This window comes from Moschus berezovskii, chromosome 19 (genome assembly GCF_049115385.1).
Source record: "Moschus berezovskii isolate FMDL1 chromosome 19, NW_MosBer_1.0, whole genome shotgun sequence".
In the NCBI taxonomy this organism is placed as follows: domain Eukaryota; kingdom Metazoa; phylum Chordata; class Mammalia; order Artiodactyla; family Moschidae; genus Moschus; species Moschus berezovskii.
In genome coordinates this window covers 66757992-66784026 of record NC_142478.1, presented here as the reverse complement: position 1 = coordinate 66784026, position 26035 = coordinate 66757992, and the positions used below count along the sequence as shown (strand labels likewise).

General features: G+C 53.9%; 1 protein-coding gene across 1 annotated transcript in view; it reads left to right on the top strand.

Annotated features, from left to right (window-relative positions):
- FAM222A (family with sequence similarity 222 member A) overlaps positions 1–26035 on the top strand; it is a 58543-nt gene that overhangs the window by 9432 nt on the left and 23076 nt on the right. The window contains exon 2 of the mRNA XM_055405374.2: positions 21299–21426. Coding sequence (XP_055261349.1) covers positions 21345–21426 — 82 coding nt within the window. The 5' untranslated portion in view covers positions 21299–21344. The remainder of the gene's footprint in view (positions 1–21298; positions 21427–26035) is intronic.

The window sequence follows — 26035 nt, the reverse complement described above, 5'->3', positions numbered from 1 at the left end:
ATCCAGCCATGCAAAGTGGGAGTTTAATTGCAAACAGTTTTTATGGATCATGGGCCCATCTGTGCCACCATATGCAAAAGGAGAGAAAAAAAAAATTCCCCGTAAAAAAAAAAAAAAAGTGTTTCTCCCTGTCCCATCCCCCAAACAGACTCCCAAAGAAACAGTCACCAGGGTTTTTCTGGCTGGAGGCAGGCATGGAACTGGGACCTACCGTGGGGGCTTCCTTCACTGTGGGCCTGGCAAAGTCAGAGGGTGAGCTGACCCCTGGAGCCTGACTGATAAGAGAAGGCCATGGTGTTGGGGCGGGGTCCTCAGTAAACTGCCAGAAGTTCCTGAACCCACCGGGTTTTTTCTGGGCACTGGGCCTTTGCATATGCCATGGAGCTGTCCAAGTATCTACTGTTCTTTTTCCAGCCACCCCGAGGATGCTACTTGCAGAGCAGGACTTGGCACAGAGTGGGCTGAGCGTAGTGTCGATATAAATGTGGCCTGAGTGGGGTTCACGGATGAGGCATCTCTTCCGTTTCTCACCCACGAGATACAGCCGCAGGAATTCATTTCCCCCAGGTTGCCCAGGCCTCACAGACTTCCCCTCTTTCCAGTGGTCCTGGTTTCCTGGCCTCCTGCCCTGGTACCCAGCCTGGCTGGGCAGTTGAGGCCTCTCCAGGGGGTCAGCAGACCTCAGGAAGGGCTGGGTGGGCTTGGTCGTCTGAGGGCATTCGCCTCTGGGGCAGCCTGCCAGGGTCCTGTCGCTGCACCACCTCATCCCAACTGGGGGACGTCAGATTGTTGTTTCTTCCTCTGTGTGCCTCAGTTTTTCCGTCTGTAAAATGGGGGTAAGAAATGGATGCGATACTGCGTATGAAAAGCCTCTGTATCTGTCATATCTCTTGACCCAGGGAGGGTCTTTGTTCACTGATGTATTCCCAAGTTCCTAAGCCGGACACTCGACATTTAGTCAGTGAACGAATGAACGTATGTGTGACCAAGATGTTTGGAAGACTCTCTGGGGGAGGGAATGAAGCACAGGCTCCCAGCCTGCCAAAAACTTAGGATTTTTACACCCTTTTTATTGGCGTCTAGAAACCACTCTGCGAACTATGGGGGAATGAGGTCCATTCTACTGATGGGGAAAACTGAGGCTCAGAGAGAGCCAGGGACTCTCCCAACATCATGCAGCTGAAAAGAGGCCTGAGGGGTACCAGAACCCTCGTCTGACCATGTCTCTGACTCTCACATTGTAGGTGAGAACGGCTAAGCCCAGGGTGGGCAAGGAGTTCAGCCAAGGCCACACAGCAAACAGCAGGCAGCATTTGTGGGGTCCTTCGTAGTCCCTTGTAAGCTGAGGCAACTCAGCCTCTCCAGCCTCAGAGCTAGGGGATCCCTCATGCTTCTCCCTCCTTCCCTGCCCCCCCCACCCACCGGGTCTGCCCCAGGATCCCTGTGCATGTGGGTTTCTCCATCACCTTCATAAACTGGCAGCTCCAGGCCTTATGCTGGGGTACTGATGCCCAAGGCCCCAGGCTTGGTGCAGCCCTCCTACAATAGGTAGTAGGGAAAGTGGGACCTCCTGGGCAAGCATGGACCAGCCAGGCCCCTGGCAGGAGCCCAGGCCAGACACCAGGCAGCCCAGTCCCCGCCCAGCAGTGATCACCAGCTCCCGTTGTAATCATTAAAACTATTAGAAGGAAACGTTCGCTTGAAGCAAATGTCAGGCGCCGAGTTGTGCTTTGTAAACGCTCACAATTAATGCCAATCAGGCCCGGAAAAAAGCCGGCCCGGAATCCTGTCTGTTTCGTCTCATTTGTCAGCTGGTGCCGCTCCGTGTTGCACATTTTCATACAATTGCTATAAACATAAAAGGGAAACTCCACAGTGTTCCCAGGCGCCCGGATGGTGCGCGCCGGCTTAATTACTCGGGACTCTGCTGTTCACTTGGCTGCCCTGCGCCGGTGGGAGGGAGAAGGGGGAACTTTGTGCGCAAGGGTGAGGGCTCCTGGGGGTCAGCCAGGGAGATGGGTCGGGCTCTAGGCCCGGGTCTCCGGCCCTGCCCTCCACAGGCGGAGAATGACTGTGAAGCAAGAAGAAGAAGAAAAAAAAAGCCTGCTAAAATAGATGTACAAAGTCCTCAAGGAGAGAAGAGGGGCTCAGTGCCCACCCGACTTTGTCTGGGAGCCCCAGTTCCACCTCCTAGGATGAGGCGTCAGGTGTAAGGTTCATTGCCCGCCCGCAGCATGCCAGGCCCTGAGCCACTTGCCAACGGGGCTTCAGTTTCCCTACCTGATTGGGAATCATAGCCCAGTAGGCCAGGATTTCCAGCTTGCTGGGGCCAGGTTCTGGGCTGTAGGCATGAAGCAGGCTTTTTTGAGGGGGTTGGGATGGGCTACTCTGAGTCTGAGTTGTGGCATTGTAGCATCTTTAGTTGCGGCATCTGGGATCTAGTTCCCTGTCCAGGGATCGAACCCGAGCCCTCTGCATTGGGAGCACAGAGTTTTAGACACTGGCCCACCAGGGACGTCCCAAAGCAGGCTTTTTCTCCTTTAGTTGTTGTTGTTTAGTCGTGTCCGACTCTTTGTGACCCCAGGGACTGCAGCACGCCAGGCTTCCCTGTCCTTCACTGTCTTTCACAGTTACTCAAACTCATGTCCATTGAGTCGATGACATCATCACAGGAACCTCTTGAGGGCAGGCAGTGCTTAGCAACAGGGAGCGTGAGGCTCAGAGTCTCGCAGCCAGGACCGCTGGACCTGGGCCACTGGCCTCTGGAGCCCAGCCTGGTATGCCTTTCCAGAATAGCTGGAGGGTCGAAAAGATATAATGGAACTAAAAGTCCCAGCACACAGTAGGTGTTTTCATAAGCCGTGGCTGCTGTTATCCTGATGCCTGCAGATGGGCCAGAGGGTCAGCACCAACACATGTGGACCTTGCTGGGAGGAGAGTGGAGGAGGGGTGTGGTCTATGTGGGGGAGGCTGCCTGCTCCCCCCACCCCTGATTGCCTCTAATCTGCCTCTGAGGTGCTGGGTGCACACCAGGCTCGCATAACTAACCAAACCCTCCACCCCTAGGAATGTGGGTGGGTTGTCGTCATTGACCCCATTGTACAGACGAGAAAACCGAGGACCAAACTGACCTAGGGCTGCAGAGCGAGAAGGTGGGGAAGCTGGAGCCAGATTCAGGTTCAGTTACTCCAAAGCCATTTTCCTCCTATCTAGACCCCTCCTCATTGTGGCCTGGATGGAGACCTGGCCAGCTCTACGAATCCACCCTTTTGAGCTCTCTGTGGATGGGGTCTTCTGAGGCCAGACCGGCTTGGCAGGGACATGCCGGCCTTTGTGTCCGACTCAGGCCAGGCAGAGCAGCCAGGGGAGTGGGGCGAGGGCGGTGCAGCCCAGCCGGCCAGGGACAAATGTTCAGAGCAGGAATAGAGGCCCCTTTGTGCAGAGCTCAGTGGGGGAGGGGGTGCTGCCAGCTGCCACCCTGTGTGACCGGGGAGGCCTGAGCCCTCCACAGAGGCCTTGCAGCCACCCCCAGCGGACTGGCTGGGGAGCCTGCCACCTCCTTCCGCCATTATTTGCCTTCCTCTTATTTCCTGGGAACCCCTGGCTGCTAGAGAAGCCAGGGTCAGCCACTAACCTAGTTTGCCGCGGGCCAGTATGTGCCAGCAATGGGCTGGACAGTCCACCAGTCCTGCAGGTCACGGGAAGTAGTCCCAGGTTACAGGTGAAGACACTGGGGCTCAGGACAGGCGACTCGCCTGAGTCACACAGCTGGTCCTGGGGCCAGTATTGGGCCAACTTCAAAGCCTTTTCTTCCCATGGAGTTGCCCTGTGTATCCTGGGTCCAGGGCTGCAATTTGAGATGCTGCCTCAGTTGCTGGGGTGGCCGGAGAAAGGCTGCCGGCTCTCTCTGTTGCCTGGGCAACAGGGTACCAGGCATCCATCCATCCCTCCATCCTGGCCAGGGTCTAGGCTAGTGGCTGTAGCTTTAAGTGGAGACCAAGCCCAGGAACCTATTGAGGGTTGCCCTACCCATTAAACCTTCTCTGAGCTTCCCTTCCCTTAGCTTAAAAATGAGAATGAAATAGAATCAACCCCCGGGAGTATCAGGGATCTGGGCCGGGGCGGGGGCAGCTAACATGCTGAACTCAGTTACCTGCACACACCAGGCTGCACAGAGGTGGGCCGGGGTCTCTGGGCATCCTTCACCACCTCCTGGGAGAGGTGAGAGGGCAAGGCAGTGGGTGGGTGGCAGGAATGTGAGGATAACTCTTAGGAGCACAAGCACGTGACAGGGGTTGGCTCACTGGGTCCCTGCCATAGCCTCGTTTTGCAGGTGAGCAGACTGAGGCTCAGATCACTCTGAAGTGGCCAGTCAAGGGTCCCAGGGCCCTAAGGAGCCCAGGAACACAGGGAAGGTGGCTTCTCAGAAAGCCCAGCTCTTAGTTGTCTTCCTGGCCTCCCCCCGGCCTGCTGGACAGGTGCCCACTGCAGCCACTGACCAAGTCCTGTTTGTCAGCCCAGCCTGTGGGAGGCCCAGAACCGCCCACAGGAAGCCCCCAAAGGCCACGTGGCTCCCCGTGGCACATTCCAGGAACCTGGGACCAGCTCGCACCCGCCAGGCCAAACCCCGCTCTGTGCCTTTGCTCAGGCTGGGGCACCCACGTGGAGCACCTTCCCCACCCCACGTTCATGTGGGCAATCACGCGCCTTCTCTGCTTGAGTGACTCCAACTCTCCTCTCCCCTAGAGGGGCTTCGAGTCCCTCCCCTGGGCCCCATACCCGACTCACCAATGCCAGAGCCCCGAACCTTTCTCCCCACTCTTGATCCACAGTATGGAGCGTCGTTGGTCTTCAGTGAAATCTAAACAAAGATGCAGCCCTGGCCGTCAGACTCCGGGCCCCTGCCTGGCCTTGTGGCAGAAACAGATACAAACAGATGGGTGACAGGCTGTGTTTCTGAGGCTGGGGTCAAGTGCAGGACGCCTGCGGATCAGGCAGGGCTCACTCCACCCAGGGGAGTGAACACTCCTGAGCCCTTACAACGCTTCCTCCCCAAAGCTCGGCCACCTCGGTTTAATCCTCCCCAGGGAGGCGGGGAGGTTGGGGAGTTTACGGATGAGACTGGAGGCTCCAGGCTCCAGAAGTCAGGTGCGGGCTGAGGTCACACACTGTCTGTGGGCGGAGCCTCTGTTGCAGCCTTGGACCATCTGACCCCAAACCCGGTGCCCTCCCCACCCCTCGCACCGGGTGGAAAACTCCAGCGCCCACAGGGGCCAGCCAGGCGACACAGTGAGCAAAGCAGCTGACACTGGGTCTTGTGGGAATGTGGGCTCCAGAGCTGCCAGTTCTAGTTAGTTTTCAAAAGAAACCAGACGTTGGGAATTTTGGGTGGAATTTTAGTTCTTCTTTTCAATATTGGCAACCACATCACAGTTTCTTTTTACTGCAGCCAACAGCGCAAAGAAAAAGATGTTTGTGGGCGGCATTTACACCCTTCAGCGATATGTCGTCGTCGGGGTTGGGGGGGACGATGGGGGTCCCAGGGTGTCCTGCCCTCCTTATCCACACCCCTGCCCAACAAGAGCCCCTCAGAATCCAGCAGCAGCTCCACGCACCCCCGAAGGCATCCCCAGCCGCCGCCTTCACCGCCAGAGGCAGGAGGCAGGGCCCCAGCCCCACGAGGGCACCACCCAAATAGCTATAATCAGCAGCCTCGCCAAGACTTCAAACTCACCCAATTATCCTGCGAGGGAAAAAAAACACAAAATGAAAACAAATTAACATGTTTGCATAGAAGCTGCTGCAGCAACACACACAGCCGTGCACACACATGCTGGCGCATGCCCCAGCGAGACTGGGAGATGCTGCCCCTCCCCAGGCCCAGCACCCACCTGGCCAGGCTGAACTGGGCCAGGCCGGGCCCACTGTCCGGGGCCAACGTGTGCCCTTGGCCTGGCAACTTGATTGTCCCCAAACCTGGTTGGGCACTAAGTCCTCCAGCTTTCGCTGTCTACATTTTTTTTTTCCCCAATTTAATAAACAAGTGAAATTCAGTGTATGCCAAACTTCAGCCTCAGGGGACTTGAAGCCCGGTCTTCAGATGGGGAGACTGAAACAGAGAGGTTCGCTGACCTGCCCAAGGCTGCACAGCTGGCGAGTGGAAGAGCTGGGATTTGGGCCTAGATCGATCAGCCGTGGCGCCCTTGCTGTAACCACCACACCTCCTCTGTGGCTTCCTCCTGTCTGCGAATCATGTGGCAGTCGCCTCAGCCTGCCGGCCTTCGAGGCCCCACCCTCCCGCCCCTCCAGCCTGTGTGCGTTTTCCCCTGTGTGCTTGCTCGTGCCGAGGGCTGTGTGTGTGGTGGTCAGGATGGCAGAGCCAAATGGATGTGAGTTCGAATTCCCTGATCCATCAGTCTCTTGCTGGATGGCTTTGGCCAAGGGGCTTTTCCGCTCTGTGCCTCAGTTTCCCCTCCTGGAAGATTGGGATGATAATAGTCCCTTCCTCAAGGAGATGAGGAGATTCAGTGAGTGAATGCCTGCAGAGTCCTACCTCTGGCATCTGCCCATGGGGTAGGGTCCCCTCCTGGCCCCACACCATTCAGGTGGCTCTTGAGAGGAGCCCCGGTTGGGTGCTTCCGGGCTCCGAGCCAGGCGCTGCACCCCCCAGAGCCCACAGTCAAGGGTGCTCAGTCGTCCTGGGAAACGACCTCTCTTGTCTGGGTTCCCTCGAGGCTCCGTCTGATCCGGGGATGGCGTTGCTGGGCACGTGCCTGACTGCTGCTTCTGTTTCTGATTCTGCTCAGGCAGTTTCAGTCAGTGGGAGATTTAGTCCCCTCACCCCCGACCTGCACACACCGAGCACTTGTCCGTGGGAGCTGACGGAGAAACAGCGCTGGAAGGACTTGGGGTTTAAGATCTAGGAGCCCCGGGGTCCCCAGACCACAGCTGCGGATGTCTCCCAGCCCCCTCCCCCTGCCCTGCAAGACTGCAGACAGACCCCTTCCCCTCTCCAAGCCCCTTGCAGTCGTCTCTGGTCCATAACTGTGAGAGCTGGGGGAGGACTTTGCCACACAGTGGACTCCCAGTGGGTGGCATATTTGAAGTTGCTGAGTGGGCATCAGAGTTACCACTGCCCCTGAGTGAGTGACCACACTGATGATCCACACATCACGCAACTCGGTCCTCACCACGACGGGATGAGGAAGCGGAGGTTTCTAGCCCCATTTTACAGATGGAGAAACTGAGACCCCAAGGGACCCTGTGAGATTCAGGAGAGCCCTCCTGGTAAGTGGCAGAGCTGGGATTCAAACAGCAGTTCTGGGTCGTGCTTTAGACACCGTGCTGTTTGGTCCTTCCTGGATGCTGCTGGTCTGGAGCTGAAGAGGGACGTTTCTCACAGGTCTGGAGAGTGGGGACCAGCAGGGCACTGTCCTGGTGGTGCTGGTGGCAGAGGGTTAACTCCATTGGCCTCAGGATGGCCCCTCTGGCATCAGCTTTGGCCTCCAGTCATTCCCACCACTCAGGGCCAGGGTTCCCCCTCCCGGGGGGGCAGTGACCTAGTGCCCACCCCGGGGATGGCCAGTGCCACTTGGAATCCCAGCCCTCCCTTGGTCCCATCACCAGGCTTCATGCCCCGACCCTGCCACGTGTCCTCAGAGGAACCCTCGTCTTCTGTCCCCCTGGGAGAACGGGAGGCATGGCTGCGCCTGCACCTCTCAGGATGGGGCGTGGCTCTGGCACATCGTGGCTGCTGGAGGAAGCAGCCTTCCCCTCCATCCAGAGCCTTCCCAGCCCTTGCACCTCGTCCCTGGGACGAGGCCGGCGTGGTCTCCAGCCAATTCTCTGCTCAGTCACCTGCACCAACGACCACCGGCTTGGCTCTGTGGGGGCCCGGGCATTCCAAATGTGTGGAGGGGTCTGTTAGACGGAAGCGGTAAACTCTGCAGTGGAATGATGGTGGCGGAGACTCCCGGGGCCAGAGCAGACAACTGGAGAGGAGCTGGGGGAGCCGTGAGCCCTGGGTCTGCAGAGAGTAGTCAGGAAAGAAGGGCTGCAGAGTATGATCTGTCTGTTCAGTGCGGACTTGTTGACCATCTGCCATGTGGCTGGCCTCAGAGTGGACTAGAAATGGGTGTGTGAGTCCCTAGGCTTGGCCACCTCCCTGCTGTGCACCTCTGGGCAAGCCAGGCAGTCTCTCTGGACCCAGCTTCCTCATAGGGGGCTGTGGAGAGGGTCATGGTAGGGTGACATTCAGTACAAGGTGGGTGAGAGCCAGGGTATCACACATTTGGAGGTTCAGACCCCCGCCCCACCCCTTGGGGGTTGGTGGAAGCTAGTTCCGCATCTGTATATGGCAGTGGGCATAGCCCTTGACCCTAAGAGCAGGAGCCTGGAGCAAGTGGGGTTCAAGAAGTGGAAAAGTTTTTTCCTTCCCCACGAGGGAAGTAACATCCCTCTTTTAGTCATTTTGTCATTTGGAAATGAGTCTGATGAAGAGAAGCTTGACTGTCACCCAGCTGCCCCGAGCTGGGGACTTGGTCTCACACTGGAGTTTAAGGCCCGTGGGGAGAGCCTGACTTTGCATGGCGTGAATGGCCGTCCCAGTCCAACCGGGCTCATGGGAGCGGGTACACAGACAAGGCCTTGGCGGTCCTGGGCCCCGCACCGATCGGCACGTTCCGGCCCCCGGCTTCTGGAGCCGCCCACCCGCCCAGCAGCCCATTGTCTGGTGCTGGGGGTGCTCGGAGCAGCCGTTGTTCTGCACACATCTGATCCCGTCTTTTCCACATCAGATCATTTGTAACCGTCACCAGGCAATCAGCCCCGTCGCTGATTCAATCTCGGCTTTGTGCTGTCACAGCCGTTTTTCTGCGCCGGGCTGATTTTGAAAGGAGGCCCATCTTCTGGGCCTGCTTTTCAGAAGCCGGGGAGGCGGGGAGGGGCTTTATGTGTGTGTGTGTGTGTATGTTCATGTCCCCACATACACACAACATGTGCGTACACACACAAGCCTCTGCCTCTCATCACCGAGGGTCGGATTTGCAATGAGGTAGTAGATGGGGAAACAGTGGAAACAGTGTCAGACTTTATTTTTTGGGGCTCCAAAATCACTGCGGATGCTGATTGCAGCCAGGAAATTAAAAGACGCTTACTCCTTGGAAGGAAAGTTATGACCAACCTAGATAGCATATTAAAAAGCAGAGACATTACTTTGCCAACCAAGGTCCGTCTAGTCAAGGCTATGGTTTTTCCCGTGGTCATGTATGGATATGAGAGTTGGACTGTGAAGAAAGCTGATCGCCGAAGAATTGATGCTTTTGAACTGTGGTGCTGGAGAAGACTCTTGAGAGTCCCTTGGACTGCAAGGAGATCAATCCTGGGTGTTCATTGGAAGGACTGATGCTAAAGCTGAAACTCCAATACTTTGGCCACCTCATGAGATGAGTTGACTCACTGGAAAAGAGTCTGATGCTGGGAGGGATTGGGGGTGGGAGGAGATGGGGACGACAGAGAATGAGATGGCTGGATGGCATCACCGACTCGATGGACATGAGTTTGAGTGAACTCCAGGAGTTGGTGATGGACAGGGAGGCCTGGTGTGCTGTGATTCATAGGGTCGCAAAGAGTCGGACACGACTGAGCGACTGAACTGAACTGAGGGGGATGAGGGCCCCAGGCTGAGCCTTTCCTGCTGCCACCTGCTTACCCTGAGCACCTACCCTGTGCCCCCGAGTGCAAACCCGGCAGAGCCTGTGCACCAGTAGGGGAGACAGATGTTAAAGTATTCATCAATAAGAACATTTCAGAGTTTTCATGGCAGGGAAAGACCCACAGCGGTGACAGGATAGTGGCGGGGCCAGAAGGCTGCCAGCTTAGACGGAGTGGTCAAGGAGGGCCTCTTGGAGGAGGTGACATTTGAGTTGAGGTGTGAATGAGGGGTTGGAGCTGGTCCAGCGAGTGCCACCCCAGCTGAACTCTACATGTGAAATCTTCCCCCAGATTTCAAAGACATGTTACCAAAAAAAAATAAAATAAAATATCTCATTAGTCAGTTCTGAATGTTGATTATATATATGTTGAAGTGATACTGTTTTGGATATATTGAATTAAAGACAATATATTATTGAACATAATTCCCCCTGTGGGTACTGGAGTTTATAATGACATTATATTTCTATTGGAGAGCCTTGGATCTGGAAGAGGGGTCCCAACCTCCAGGCCACAGATCGGTACCCCCTGTCAGATCAGCGGCAGCATTAGATTAGAAATAAAGTGTGCAATAAATGTAATGTGCTTGAATCACCCCCCAAACCATCCCCCACCCCCATGGTCCTTGGAAAGATTCTCCCATGACACTGGACCCTGGTCCCAAAAAGGTTGGGGACGGCTGCTCTAGAGTATTTACATAGAAACAAAATGGTGATTGCAAGGGTCCTGGGATGAGACCCAGGTTGGCTTCTTAGAGGAACAGGTGAGCCAGCAGAGAGGGACAGTGGCTAGGGAGTGGGGAAGGGGTTCACACAGGGCCTCAGAGGATACTGTCAAAGATGCCTTGAGGCCAGTGGGGGAGTTCTGAGTGGGAAAGGCGGTGATGTCTACCGGAAGGCTGAGTCTGGCCCCTCCCTGCAAGGTGTAGCGTGGCCTGAGGGGCGGCCTGGAGGTCATAGGCCACACTGTGGGAGAGGAGCTTCTGTTTGTTTTTGTTCATAGTTTTATTTACTTTTGTCTGCGCTGGGTCTTCATCGCTGCACGGGCTTGTCTCTATTTGCCGTGGGCAGGCTTCTCATCGTGGTGGCGTCTCTTGTTGCAGAGCACGGGCTCTAGGGTGCATGGGCTTCAGTGGCTGTGGCTCCCTGGCTTAGCCACTCCACGGCATGTGGGATCTTCCTGGATCAGGGATAGAACCCATGTCTCCTCCATTGCCAGGCTGATTCTTTTACCACGGGGCCACCAGGGTGGCTTCTTACAGAAGAGTCATTGACAGGACCTGCTGGAAGGTTGGCTGGACCAGATATGCTTCCCTGCTTCCCTATGCTAAAGTTTACTGTGTCCGTCTGTCCGTCCCTGCACTCCTGGATTTCAAAGCTTCCAGGCCTTTCTCTCCTCCTGCCTCTCCCCCACCCCACCACCTCTACCTTCCATGGCCACTGGCTCCCTGAGCAGCTGCTCCCTGTCGAGTCTGTGACTTTACAGAGCACCCCAGCTTTGTCTCCAGGTGGTCAGTGGTTGAAATCCCTTTCGAAAATTTTCCTTTTTTAAAAAATATTTATTTTGCTGTGCCAGGTCTTAGTTGCGGCATGTGGGTTCTAGTTCCTTGACCAGGGATTGAACCCCGGCCTCCTGCATTTGGGAGCACAGGGTCTTAGCCACTGGACCACCAGGGAAGTCCCTGAAAAGTTATTTTTAAAAAAACATAAATCATGGCCTATAGAAAAATTATGAATACAGGAGAAGCACAAAGAGGAAATATCAGAGTCCCCAAGGTAGGGGGGGCGGCACTGTGGCACAGCTGGGGCTGGAACCCAGGTGGTCTGGCCCCTGCACCCCAGCATGAAAATCCAGGTGCCCTTCCTGTGGACATGGAAGGAGCTCCCCGATCTGGGCGGGGCTTGGGGACACCGCATGCCCAGCCTCCCTCAGAGCAAGGCCGGAATGGGAGACCTGGCCCACACAGGGGTGGGATTTGCCACTCAGGGGGTAGTACATTTACGTCTGTGCCCAAGTGCCCTGTCCTGTTTCCCCACCCCTCTCTGGAAGGCTGTACGCATTTCTGCCCCAGCCTGACCCCCAGAAGCATCTGTTGATCCTTGGCTTAAAGACTAGCCCTCACCGCCCACGTTTTACTCCCTACCAGCCGCTCTGCCCCACCCCCATCTAGGCTCTTCTCCGCTAAGCACTCCTGGCCCTTCCTGCTGGGGGTGGGGGGGCCACCTTCCTCCATTCTTCCCCTCCCCCCAGGGTCTAATCCAAATGCCCCCCTCCCCAGGCCTACCTCTTCCAGCCCCTCCCCCTGCTCAGGCCGCTTATGGGTACCCAGACCACGCACCAACATAGTCGGCTCTCTCTTGCTCTTGGGCCTGGGGTGGGCTAAATGAGGTGATGTCTGTAAAGTGCTGAGCCCATAGGGAACACTAAAAATAAAAACAAGCTCCTATTACTGCTCAGAGTATTAGATTTTCTCCTTCCCTGTTGCTGGGTTAACCCTGAACTATGGATGCAGGGCCTTGGAGCAAGGGGAGGACGGCGGGGCACACCCAGCCAATCTTGGCTCTGCACTGGGTCTTCATCCTTCCAGACCCATTATCCCTAGAGTCATCTGGTAACCTGTTGCTCCTCCCGGAAGGTTCCACGAACTCCACCCCCCAAAATACTGGGTTGGGGCCTTTCTGCTGTGTTCCCCCAGCCCCCATGATAGCATCATAGCACTGATGACATTGGGTATTGAGTCCCAGCTGCAGACCCCACCCCTTTGTTGGAAGGCGACTGCCATTTGCCTTTAAAGAGCCAAAGCCAGAGCTAGGAGAGAAACAAATGACTTGTAGGTTCGGACCCTGCCCCTGACTTACCCTGCTTGGGATCTGGCTGTCAGAGAAGAGTGCTCTCAGAAAAGTTGGGTAGGGACTTCTGAGGTTTGGGGTCTTTGTTCTCCCTGCTTAGGCTTCCTGGAGGTTCATTTGCATGATAATGAGCATGCCCTTCACTTACTGTGGTGGGGGGCTCTGGGAGAAGACCAGCCAGGCTTGTGGCTGGTGGCAGTGAGAGCCCAGCCCATCCCATCATTGGGGAGGGGGCGGGCTGTGACTCTCAAGCTTTTGTGAAACTGCCACTACCCATACACCTAGCACCCACTCTTAGCTTCTCCCTGCCCTGACCCAGCACCTGTCCACAGAAAATGGCTCTCCCCACCTTGAAGTCTGGGTGACCTGCCTGGCTGGGCACAGATGGGATGCTCCTGGTCTTCCCAGCAACCCAAAGCTGCTTCAGGTTTTCTGTACTCACCGGTTCTCTCAAGTCTCCACACGCTTGCCTGTGTGATTCTCCACTTGAGACCTCCTCTCCTTGCCTTCACTTGGCCCTTTCTTACCCTGTTGGTAATAATCACAAATGTACTAGTAACTTAGGGAGTTACTACTGTGACCCTAGCACTTTATTTGTACTAAGCTATGGTAAGGGGTTAACCCCTTTTTCAGACAAGGTAACTGAGGCTTCAATACTTTAGCTACCTGATGCAAAGAACTGACTCATTTGAAAAGACCCTGATGCTGGGAAAGATTGAAGGCAGGAGGAGAAGGGGATGATAGAGGATAAGATGGTTGGATGGCATCACTGATTCAATGGACATGAGTTTGAGTAAACTCTGGGAGTTGGTAATGGACAGGGAAGCCTGGTGTGGTGCAGTTCATGGGGTCACAAAGAGTCAGACACGACTGAGTGTACTGAACTGAGGCTCAGAGAGATGGAAGCATTTTCCCAAGGCTAGACTTAACAGATGCGAAGAACGGACTCATTGGAAAAGACCCTGATGCTGGGAAAGATTGAAGGTGGGAGAAGAGGATGACAGAGGATGAGATGGTAGGATAGCATCACCGACTCAATGGACATGAGTTTGAGCAAGCTCCGGGAGTTGGTGATGGACAGGGAAGCCTGGCGTGCTGCAGTTCATGGGGTCACAGAGTCGGACACGACTGAGCTACCGAAGACTTATAATAGATAAAGCTGGGATTTAGTTAAGGAACAAAGCTCAGGCATCTGGCTCTGAAACTTGGGACACAATACAGTCACCCTCCTTATGAGGGAGTGGTGCTGCCCCTTGTCCCTGGCCTACCCCCCAGGCCAGGTAGATTGGCTCCATCAAGGGTACACTTGTATCCCTGCCTTGTAATTGCCCTTCGGACACACACACACCTCTCCTGGCATCTGCCTCAGCATCTAGCCCAAGACCTGGCACATAGTAGGTACTGAATTTGTCAAGTCATCATTTGTAAAGGTTGGAGTGTTCCCCTGGCCAGTTAAGGCAAGGTAGTTCCTGTGGCAACTGAAGTTAGGCTCCCAGGCTTTGCCTGGGCCCTTTCTCCCAGGTGTCTGCATTGGGAGCTGGCCGTGGTGCTGAAGGGCCGGCAGCCCACCCCAGTTCTCAGCTCTGCGTCCCATTTGGCTACTTCCTGAGCCCTGCCTAGCCCTAGCTCCCTGGGCTAGCCCATCTTTCCTTCATGAGACGGTTTCCTGAAGGCCTGCTATGTGCAGGCTCCATGCACCCATGGAGGAGGGATCAGGCACAGCCATTTAGGACACTCCAATTATTCATCAAACATTTATGGGGCATCTTTATGGCTCTGAAAAGCCTTTGAGCAACCTGGGCTTCAGTTGAATGCCAAGTAGAACTTCAAGGGCTTCAAGCAGAAGGGACATCATGGGCTAAGGCCTGCAGGTGTGGAGGTGAGAGGCATGTCTTGAGGGATGCCGGCCTCTGGACTCCGCTGTCCACCAACCCGAATTTTTGATTGATGATTCTCTCTTTGGCATCCCCTGCAGCCCTGAGCCACCAACATCAGTGGCTCCAGTGCCCTGCCACCCAGGGTGGGGCCCAGACAAGGTGCTCGGAACTGTGAGGATGAAATGGAGGGGTGCCAACCCCTAAGCAGGAGGCTAGCATCTCTGTCCTGGGAACAGAAGGAGCCAGGTCATATTCTGTGGCCATATTAGCATTTTAGAGAAACCTCTGGTCTGTGTGGGGCGGGGATGGATGTAGCGGTAATCCTGGCCGTGGATGAGACCTCCTCTTGAAGGGGCCAGAGCCCTCCCCCTCCCCCAACCTTAAAAAGAGTGAAAATCCCCTTTCTGGTGCTGCTGCAGCCCAAACGGCAGTGGGAAATAATCACTTTTCACAGGCCTCTTATCCACAGCCAAGCCCTGCTCCCATTTAATCAGCAGTGCCAGTGTGACTTGAAGATTCCTGGGCTTGAGAGATCAGGAGAGGGGTTAAAGAAAATTACCCTCGCCTCCTCCATGCTAATGTAATCTCTAACCAGATCTGCCTAGCCACAGCTCAAATTGCTTTTTAGATTAACATTTAATTATTAACAGGGTCCCCTGGAAGGCCTCGGGCTCGGGGCTTGGAACGGGAATGGGGGAGGGAGCGGTAGGAAGGGGTGGGGTTGGCTAATACTCTGGCTGCCTTGCAGAGAGAGTTGGGGGGGTTGGATGGGGAAGGGGCAGGGGAGAGTGGGGTCAGGAAAGGAGTGAGAAAGGAGACAGCAAGGAAGAAGGGAAGCGCCAGGATAGCGGGGCAGAGAGAGCAAGCAGCAGAGATAGACACAGAGGAGCACAAGACAGACAGACAGTGGATCCGCCTGTCATAGGGAGGGGCCGTGGCACCCTTGTGGCGCTCTTGCGTGAGGGTTCTGTCCTGGTCGAGGTCAGGCAGATCCTGCCCCTTCCGGTATAGGGGGGCATTGAGCTTTCTGAGGCTTTGTGCTGGCCCTGCTCGGCTCATGGTGGTAGGAACCCGTCCAGAGAAGGGAGCCTCTAAGGCCTCACAGTCAGGCTTCAGCCCAGCTCTCTGTAGCTCACAGTCCAGTGCTCATCGCCCCTCCCAGATCCTGGTCCTCCTGCATCGACTTCAAATTCTTCCTGGCGGATGGGGCTGGGCCGGGGGCCGAGAAAGGGTGATGGAGAGCAAGGCTTCAAGTGCAGTGCAGGGGTTGGAGGTGAGAATTGGGGGGTGGGGGTGGGCAGGGGCACTCCTGCCCGCTCTGAGTGAAGGTCATGAGGCCTGGGGAATAGTAGGCATCTCCTTCACCTGTTATTAGGGAACTTGGAGTCCTGACTGTCCACTCGGCACTTAACATCCTGGGTTTTGCCAGCCTCCTGTCTCGGCCCTCTCAACTGCATCTAAAACCCCTTAGACTGCATCTAAACCCTGCTGGATGTGGACTCAGCCCTGTGTCTTGCACACAGCTAGTGTCCTGGATTGTGTTGGAAAACCACACAGTAATATTGCCTCGTCACCAGGTTTGAAGGGCCTCCCCCCAATCGGCTGGGCCACTCCCCATCAGGATTCTACAAGGGAAACTGAAACTCAGAGAAGCACTGTGACTTAAGGGCCACTCAGCCAGTCAGAAGCCTGGGGCTTGGCCCCTGCCTGGCAGGTGCCATCCTAAGGCCTCCGGGTCTGGCCCTTTACTCTGAACTCCTAGTCCCACTGGACGCTGGGACGGCCTGGCCTGACCTCCTCTCAGCTGCCCTCCCAGGCAGCTCCCAGGAGGAGGGAAGGCTGAGAGCGGACCTTCACGGGGTCACAGCCTCCTCCTGCTGTGGAAGTGTGTCCCTGCCTCCCACCTGCTCAGGGCCACCCCAGCTGGCATGGCCAAGGCAGACTCTGACCTACAGGATGCCTGGAGGAGAGTTCTGCACACCTGCCTCTTCAGGGAAATATCAGAGGCCAAGGGGAGAGGCCAGGGAATTCTACTTCAAGCAGTCCAGCCTTGGGAGCATGCAGTCTGGTTGGATATTCTATCTTGGCAGGATGTCCTCACAGATATCCATCCTCTCAGCACGTGGCATGGGGCTGGCCCCTAAAAGATGCTCCAGGAGTGTTTGTTGCCTGAACGAATGAATGAATGGCTGGGTAAACGACGGCCACCTCAGAACGGTTCCCTCCTGGAGGCAGGGCCTTGCTCTCACCATCTCAGGATTGCTCTGCCCACGTGGGCCTCTCAGACTGCCCTCTGTGAATGTTCATGGGATGAATAAGTGGCCTCCTGGGGGCCCTCTCTGCCTCCTTCCCTGCCTTTCATCTCTCTCTCTGTGATCCTAGAGCCTCCTGGAGAGGAACCAGAGACTGGGGAGAAGCACGACTTTGCTTCTGCTCCTTCCTGCCCAGCTGCCTGAGAGATGGGGGTTGACCCCAGCCCCCGACGTGGAGCCAAGGCTGCAGGCCCGAGGGGGCAGGCCTTGGCTGGGGTTGACGCCCTCAGGCTCTGCCACCTGAAAGCTGTGTGACCTGGGGCAGATGGCGTCCCCTCTCTGTGACCGGGTTCCTTATCTGTGAAATGGGCCTAGAGATAGAAGCCACCGGGGGGCTGCTCGGAGGAGGACGCGGTGAGGTGTAACAGACTGGATGAGTGTGGGGCGTGGCCCGGAGGGAGCTTTCCGTAAATGCACGCTGCTATTATTAGCACCAGCATGTGTACTGTCATTTTCAAGCTCCCTGTTCCCACTGGCAGCATGGGGAGGGGTGGCTCCCCAACACCCCCTGCAGCCAGACAGGCTGGAAGGGATGACAAAAGGCGGGCAGGGCCAAAGGCCCCAATTCCCTGTTCTTTAATAAATATAAAGGCAGCCTTTAGACATCCGTCTGCTGTGCATTGTTCTGCCGAGGCGAGCAGCAGACTCAATTCCTCCTCGGACTCGGGAAGTTCCTTCCTTTCTTTCCCCTCCCCTGTCACATTTCCTTTATCTAAATCCTCAGCTATGAAAGGGCATATCGACAGCTGGGGGCATTATCCAGTGGAGGGGACCTTTTCCTAGGGATGCCTCTGAGATAAGGCGTCTTATCAGCCCCCTCGTCAGGGACGGTAGCCAAATCAGTCTAATCATTGAGGCTTCCCCCTCTCCCCCCGCCCACACTTTTATGTTATTAAAGTCACAAAAGACCTTGGGCTTCTAAACAGCCCAATTTGCAGATAGGCTTTCAAAACGAGCAGCTCTCCCAGGATGGTCCCTGGCTGAGGGAGTAGTCATGAGTCATGGTCGGGGCTCTGGGTGGCTGGCTTTCTGCAGACGGGGTGATGCCAAGCAGAGAGGGGGAGGTCACAGAAAGATCATGACTGTCCTAGGCACCTGCTGCAGTCCTGTCTCCGGTTTGCTGTGTGACCTTTTCCAGGACACTTGGCTTCTCTGGGCCCCCCATCACTTCATCTGACAGTAACTAAATTCATGGATTCAGCCAGTCATTCAACACCTGTTTATTAAGCGATTGCTCTCTGCCAGGCATTGGGAAGAAAGAGACAAATAAGACACGGTTCTTGCCCCTGAGAAACTCAACAGTCCAGTGGAGAGAGACAAACACGAAAATCCGCAATTACAGCTCTGTGTGATTAGGGTCATGAGCGGGGGTGCCCAGAGGAGGGGAGCCCGAGTCTGAGTTACAAGGGATCAGGTGGCAGTCCTGTAAGTGGACAGACCAGCACCCGCAAAGGTTTGGGGGCTAGTGGGCTGGAGGGAGCAAAGAGAGATGGCAGAGGGTAGGGGGGCAGGTCCTAGTGGCCTTGAGGGCCAGGTAAAGAGGGTTAGGCTCTCTTCTGGCACCAGAGAGAAGTTTTAGGGACTTCTAAAGAAGAAGGTTGTTTTGTCTTGTTTGCAGATAATGTGTGTGCGTGTGCTGTCGCTTCAGTCACGTGCGACTCTTTGCGACCCCGTGGACCATAGCCCACCAGGCTCCTCTGTCCATGGGATTCTCCAGGCGAGAATACTGCAGTGGGATCCCCTTCTCCAGGGGATCTTTCCGACCCAGGGATCGAACCCGCGTCTCCTATGTCTCCTTCATTGGCAGGCGGGTTCTTTACCGCTGAGCCACCTGGGAAGCGATAGATAATGGGGGTGATACCAGACTGTCCTCTGGCCTCCCTCACCAGACTCCGCCCCCCACCTGCCCCGGCAGCAGGGCACCGGGTTCCTGGGGGCCCGGGAAGAAATCCCTCTTCTTCACGTGCAGCCAGGCACTCAGACGGCTGGTCCTCCACGGGCACGGGACAGACTGAACCAGGCGGCTGCACCAGGAAAGCTGAGCTGAGGCCTTCCCGTAGACTCCGTCTCCCCTGGGGAATCCTCTGTGGCCCCTGAGCTAGGCCTCGTGGTCTCTCACAGCCCCCAGAACTGCCTGGGCATGCACGTCTGAGCACGCTGAAATCAGAGCCTCATGGGGAGGGCATTTGCTGGGGTCTGGTGTTAGTTGCTCCGTCATGTCCGATCTTTGTGACCCCATGAACTGTATGTATCCCACCAGGCTTCTTTGTCCACGGGATTCGCCAGGTGAGAATCCTGCAGTAGTGGGCAGCCGTTCCCTTCTCCAGAGGATCTTCCCTACCCAGGGATCGAACCCCGGGTCTCCCACATTGTAGGCAGATTCTTGACTGTCTGAACCACCAGGGGAGTCTGAGAGAGGCTGGGGAGGCCCCAGAATAGGCGGCCTACCCCTCACCCAATAAGTACTGCAGCCCCTGGCTTGCCCTTTTCCACTGAAAAGCAGGCTAAGGTGCTTGACCCCTGGGGAAGGGGGAGCACTGGAGAGGGGCTAGGCTCACCCAGCCCCTGGCTGCTGAGTGCCCCAGGGAGGGCACCGTCTCTCTTTGGGTTTCGTCTTTGGACAGAGAGGGCTTGCTGGGGCCCTGAGGCCAGCTGGCCTCTCCCCTCTGTCCCCCTAAGTCTCCGTCAGAGCAGCGAGATGGGGCCGGCGCTCTGGGCTAAAGGGGAGACCTGAGGCCAGGCTGCCAGGGTGCCCCCAGGCCTCTTACCTTCCAGGCGGGCACACGATGGTGTCTGTGTTTCCATGGACAGCACGTGTGTGCCGGAGGGGCATGTCATTTGGGGTGGGCAAGGGTGCGTCGGGGTGTGCCCACCTGCAGGAAAATGGATGTGGCGAGCGCCTCCGGGTATGTGCAGCTGCCCAGCACGGCGGGTGGCGTGTCCGAGGGGGCCTGGCTGCCCTCAGGAGTGTGGTGTGTCCCCAAGGGCCCCCAGCACGGCCTGCTGCCGGCTCGCTCAGGTCCCGAGTCCCCGGGGAGTGGCGCCTCCTTCTGCAGTCAAGGGCTTTCGTCCCTGCAGTAAGCCCCACTTCATTCCCTTCTTCAACTGTGTAATTTCTGCCTGATTGTAATGGCATATTTTAAAATTACCAGAAATCAAAGCCAGGAAGCGGATACTGAAGCTTTTATCGCGTCGCTGCGTTAAGGCTGGTGACTGGGGGGCTGGGGAGGGGAGGCATTAGACCCCCCGGCCCTCCCCCACCCACCCCCATCTCTCTCCCTCTCTTTTTTTTTTCTGAGACAGTAATAGGAGAAAATTGGTTTTGAAACTGAATAAAAGTCCCTTTCAGAGTAAATCATCTCTTTCAGGGCACCTTTGCTGAAAGTAAAATAGAACATAATGAAAGGTGGGTGCGTGATTGTCTTTCATTCACCGAGAGTCCAGGACAGACGGGGGCTGCAGCCGTCTCGGGGAAACACAAGATTGGAATAATTGCTCGGCAACAAGGAGCTTGTTGTGAAATTAGTATCTTAAGAAAGTAGTGAAAAAAGGCTTTTCCTCATGAATACTTCATTATTAGAAGAAAGCGGCAGAATTTAGGGCTCCAGACACCTGTTTAGTATTAAATAACTTCCCTTTCTTCCCCTTCAACACACCCTCCCCTCCGCTTTCTTCTTTTTTAAAACCAGCCGCCCCGCTTGGCAGCTCGGGCCTTGGTGGGGGTGGGGATGGGGCACCCGGGCTGGGTGGCCCTCAGCAGTGTCCGGGGTTGAGCCCATACCTGGACCCGCCTTTCCCTGGCAGGAAACGTCCTGCCCTCTCCCCATCCTTCCAGGGAAGGCCCTGCCCATGTCATCGTGCCCCTCAGAGGCTCTGGGTTCTCAGGGAAAGTGAGGTTTTGTGTAGATAAAAATGCTCACTTCTGCGTGAATCTGGGTGAGTGAGCCCACATGGAGCTGTCTGGAGCCACGTCTCAGCTGCCCTGGGTGGGCCTTGCCTTTTCTGTTTGGGCTCGGGGACTTGGTCAGGGGGCCTGGTGGCCTTTCAGCCTGGTCTCGGTTCTCGTGGGGGCCCCACCCTGGACATCTCACCCTGGACATCTCACCCCTCCAAGGGCACTGTGAGACGTCTCCAGACTGGGGTGGTGGGGGGAGACCAACACTTCAATGGTGGGAACCCCGTGTGTCATGGGCAGTTCCCGGACACCCCTCCCCTCCATGTAGCTTCCCGAGATGACCCTACAGATGGGGGGTCTGTGCCCTTCATGAGCTCAGGGCTGAAGGTGGGGAGCGGGAAGGAGGAGGGAGGGGGGTTGGTACAGATTTGCTGGCAGGTGGTCGCGAGCGAATGGAGCCCATGCCACCCAGAGGAACGTGGAGGGGAACTGCTGAGAGGGCATGGAGTGGGCGAGGGTCAGAGTGCACCTGGGGGCGTCTGGGAAGCCCCTCGGAGCAGGGGTGACCCACACACCGAGTCGGGCCAGGCGGGGAGTTTGGAGGCAGACCTGGGGTGGCCTGTGTGACCAGCACCTCCTCTCCCCTCCTCACAGGGACCCTGCCGCAGAGCGTGCCCCGCCACGGGCCCCCAGCTCAGCCATGCTGGCCTGTCTGCAGAGGACCCAGAACGCCCCCGGCCAACACCTGGCCTGCCCGACCAAGAGCCTGGAGCTGCGCAAGTGTGAGTGACGCGCCCTCCCCACAGCCCCGGCCCCCACCCCTTCCTCTGCCCGCTCCAGGCCCATGGGGCTGGCATTTTCCGGGACACACCGAGCTCGCCCCACCTCGGGCCGTGGCAGGGCAGCTCTCAGGTGGGGAAAGCCGCTCCCATTCCAGCATGTCCCCCCCACTGCCAGCCTGCTCTGGATGCTCTGTGCCCTCCCAGGCCTTTGGGAGGCTGGGGTCCCTCCCCGACAGTGGCACCCATTCCCTTTGCCTGGCTGATACCCACTGGGCACGACCTTCCTCCCCAGCAGCCTCCCCTGGCCACTTACCAGCACCGGGACCCCAACCCCAGCACTTCCTCCGTGGCCCGCCACATGCTACGTCTGTCTCTGTGTCAGCAGAGAGTAGGATCACGGGAAAGCAAACACGCCTAACCCTGGAACAATGCAGGTTTGAACCGTGTGGGCCCACTTACACACGGATGCTTTTCAGTAGTGAACACCACAGTACTCCAGGGTCCGCGGTTGCTGGAGGAACCAAGGATGTGGAGGGCCAGCTGTAAATTACACCCAAATTAACCCCCGTATCGTTCAAAAGTCAACTGTTGTCCCGAATGGGATCCCAGCTTGGGGCTTGAATTGCTGTGTGGTCTTGGGCGTGTCCTTTCCCCTCTCTGGGCCTTGCTTTTCTTAATGGGTCAAGTTAGGGAGCTGGACTTGGTAACTTCCAAGGGTCTGTCCGCCTTTACCATGCAGGAGAGGGGTCCCAAGCCCTCTGATCCGATTATTCTTAACCACCATAGATTTGTTGCTGTTTTTGTTATTTTTTAAGTATTTAGAAACATTTTAAAAAGTAGGGAGATATAAATAAAAATCTGGATCTAGTGTGTCTTGAATACAAATCAGAGAATCTGGTAACATAGGCCTGTGTTCCTCCTGTTGGTTAGAACAGAACGCCTGCATCTGTAAAGGGATATTCCTCTCCAGTTCACCAGTCCCCAGTCCCCACCCTTCCCTATTGCCTTCTGTCCTACATAGCATAGGATCAGTTACCACTTATCACTGGGTTTATATTGTTGCTTTATTCTTTTCTTAATATGTATTTATCTTTAGACAGGGGCTTCCCTGGTGGCTCAGAGGTAAAGAATCCACCTGCCAATGCAGGAGACATGGGTTTGATTCCAGGTCCGGGAATATCCCTCTGGAGAAGGAAATGACAACCCACTCCAGTATTCCTGCCTGGAGAATCCCATGGACAGAGAAGCCTGGGGGACTACAGCCCATGGGGTCTCAAAGAGAGCCGCTGAACAACAACCATCTTTAGACATGGTAATATACTCATGTAGTCCAGTATTCCAAAGGAATCACGGGGTAGAGAGACAAAGCCTTCCTCTCCACTCCTGTCTGTTCCCCCAGATGTTTTATGCACATGCCAGCAAATATGTGTGTCTACACGTACTTTATCCACTGTCTGACAGCTCACTGTTTTCACTTAGCAACACATGCTGCATGTCAGCATCTGAAGAGCTTCCTCATTCTGTTCCCACATAGTTTCTCATAGCTTGGATGATCCATCATCTATTTGGCCAATCCCCTAAGGAAAACCATACCCAACCTGCCATTGCAAGCAGTGCAGCAACAAAACTTTGTCCCTGGCTATGTGTCACAAATACGTGAATAAAACCACAGCGTAAATTTCTACAAGAGGAAATACGGGGTCAAAGGTATGTGCGTTTGCAACTTTGATGGATGTGGTTTGATTTATCTGTTCATCATCTTGATCTGTTTTTTCCCCACTCGGTTCTGTCCTTATTGATTTACAGGAGCTCTTTGTATATGATGGAATTAGACTTCTGTCTCTCCTATGAACTGCAGATGTTTCCCGCAGATTGTCATTTGTCTTTGATTCTGTCATGGAGGACTTTTTTTTTTTTTTGGTGAAGTGAAATTTGTCAGTATTTCCTTTTATGGACTTTGGATTTTGTGTCATACTTAATGTCCTTTCTCATGCTGAGGCTGTTAAAAAAAAAATGAGAGGAAGCTTCCCCAGGGTTTCTTCTAGTTCTTCTCTGGTTTAACTTTTAAAATATATAATCTCTGATATGTTTGGTAATTTATCTGGTGCAAAGCTGGGGTATGGATACAAGTATATTCAAATATCAGTGCAATGCTGGTTTAATTATTGTAGCAGTATAATACATCTTAAAAATTGTGATGGCTTTGTTGAGATATTATTCATGTACCATACAATCCACCCATCTGAGTGTAGCATTCAGTGGTTTAGTATACTTACGGAATTTTGCATCCATCACCCCAGTGCATTTTAGAGCATTTCTGTGAGCTCAGAAGAAATCCCTTTACCCACTCTTTCATCCTCCGTTCTCTATAGATTCCTTTCTTTTGGCCTTTACTGGGGAGGGACTCATATAGTACGTGGCCTTTTGTGACTGGCTTCTTGCCCTCTGCACAGCATTTTCAGGGTTCATCGTGTCATAGCGTGTGTATGACACATTTTAATATTTGGTGGTGCTTCCTGCTTGTTATTCATCATTTTCTTATGCAAAAATTCCTTGGCTGTTATATTAGTTTTCTGTCTGGACCATAGAATCAACTTATTTAGGTAAGAACAAAATCCTGTTTGGGTTTTTACTGGGATTGCATGCAATTTATAAATTAATTTAGGAAGAAGTGACATTTTTATGATGTCTTTCCCTCCAATAACATGATCTGTACCTTTCTGTTTGTTCAGACTTTCTTCCGTGTCCCTCAGGAGCGTGTTAGTACTTTCTTCATTTAGACCTTTGCACATTTTTTAAGTTTCCTGCCTCTGGAACATTAATCTTTCTTGGCTAATCTTTTCTTCCATAAGTGTTTATATAAAGGCTATTAACTCCTGCCACCTTACTGAATTTTGTTGTTTATAAAGCTTTTTCAATTTAGTCTCTTAAGTTTTCCAGTTATACTATCAAATCATTCGTAAGCAATAATTTGACCTCCTACTTTGCAAGTTTTATACCTTGATTTCTTTGTCTTATTAATGTTGCCTACTATCCCTGGAACAATAAAAAATGAGAGTGGTGACAATAGACATTCTTGCTTTGTCTCTGACTTTAACCAGAAGCTTCTAGGATTTCCTCATAACACAAAATACTGGTCTAGGGGCAGATACTTTATAAGATTAAAAATAAGTGTCTACCTATTCCTGTTGTATTAAGAATTTTAAAAATTAAGAACGGAATTTGAACTTCTTAGTGTCTGTGAAACTGATCATATGTTGTTTTTTCCCCCCTTGTTCTCTTAATATGAATAATAACAGATTTCTTAATAATGACCCAACCTTGCCTTCCTGGTTGGTTCCCACTTGGTGATGAGAAATATTTCTTTGTAACATACCATGGGGTTGGGTTTTCTATTTAATAGTTTTACTTCAATTTCATCAGTGACATTAGTCTTTAGTTTGCTTTTTGGGAACATCTTTTGTTGGGTTTTACCATCAGTTGTTACACTTGCTTCACAAAGACAGTGGAGGCTTTCCTCCTTCCTCTGCTTTATAACATCGTAAGTAGAAATGGATTATCTGTTCTTTAAAGACTGGTTGATCCTCCACGAAGCAGGCTGCTGCTGCTGCTGCTAAGTCACTTTAGTCGTGTCCGACTCTGTGCGACCCCATAGACGGCAGCCCACCAGGCTCCCCCGTCCCTGGGATTCTCCAGGCAAGAACACTGGAGTGGGCTGCCATTTCATGAAGCAGTCTAGGCCAGTGCATTTATTTGGGGGAGGTGGAGGTCTGGGTAGCACTGAGATGTTCTCCATTCCTTCTGTAATGATTGATTTAAATGTTTCTGAATGAATTTGGTAAATTATGTTTCTCTAGAAAAGTACCCATTTTATCCAGGTTTTAAAATTTATTTGCCTGAGGCTTCAGAAAATAAATTCTTTTAAATGATTGTTACCCTTGTTTCTGATAGTGTATGTTTCGTGCTCCCCCTTTTTGATTAGGTTAGTTAGCTAATGAGGTTATCTACCCCCCTCCTTTCCAAAATGAAACATCTTTAGGATCCATTTATTAGTAATTACCCTTTTCTGGTTTCTAATTCATTAATTTATGCATTTGTCTTTATTAAAATGCTCCTGCTTTGCTTTTTAAAAAATTTTTTCAGAGGCTTAGATCTTTATACTGCTAAACAAGAAAAAAAGGAAAATTAAGGCTATGAATTCTCTGGGCACTGCTTTAGATGTATCCTATAGGTTCTAACGTGTTTTTATCAGTACTTTCTAAATACTCTATGGGCTTCCCAGATGGCCCTAGTGCATAAAGAATTCACCTGCCAATACAGGAGACACAATAGACTCGGGTTTGATCCCTGGGTTGGGAAGATCCCTGGAGGAGGGAATGGTTACCTACTCCAGTATTCTTGCCTGGATAATCCCATGGACAGAGGAGCCTGGTGGGCTACAGTCCATGGGGCCACAGAATTTTGGCTTTGATTTCTTCTTTGGCTTCAAGCTCATCTGCGTTCCATCTATGAGCCCAGATAGTAGGTGCTTTTGTGATTTGTTATTTCTAGTTCTATTGCATTATCAGTTCAGTATAATCAGACAATATTAAGATTTCTACATTTTTGG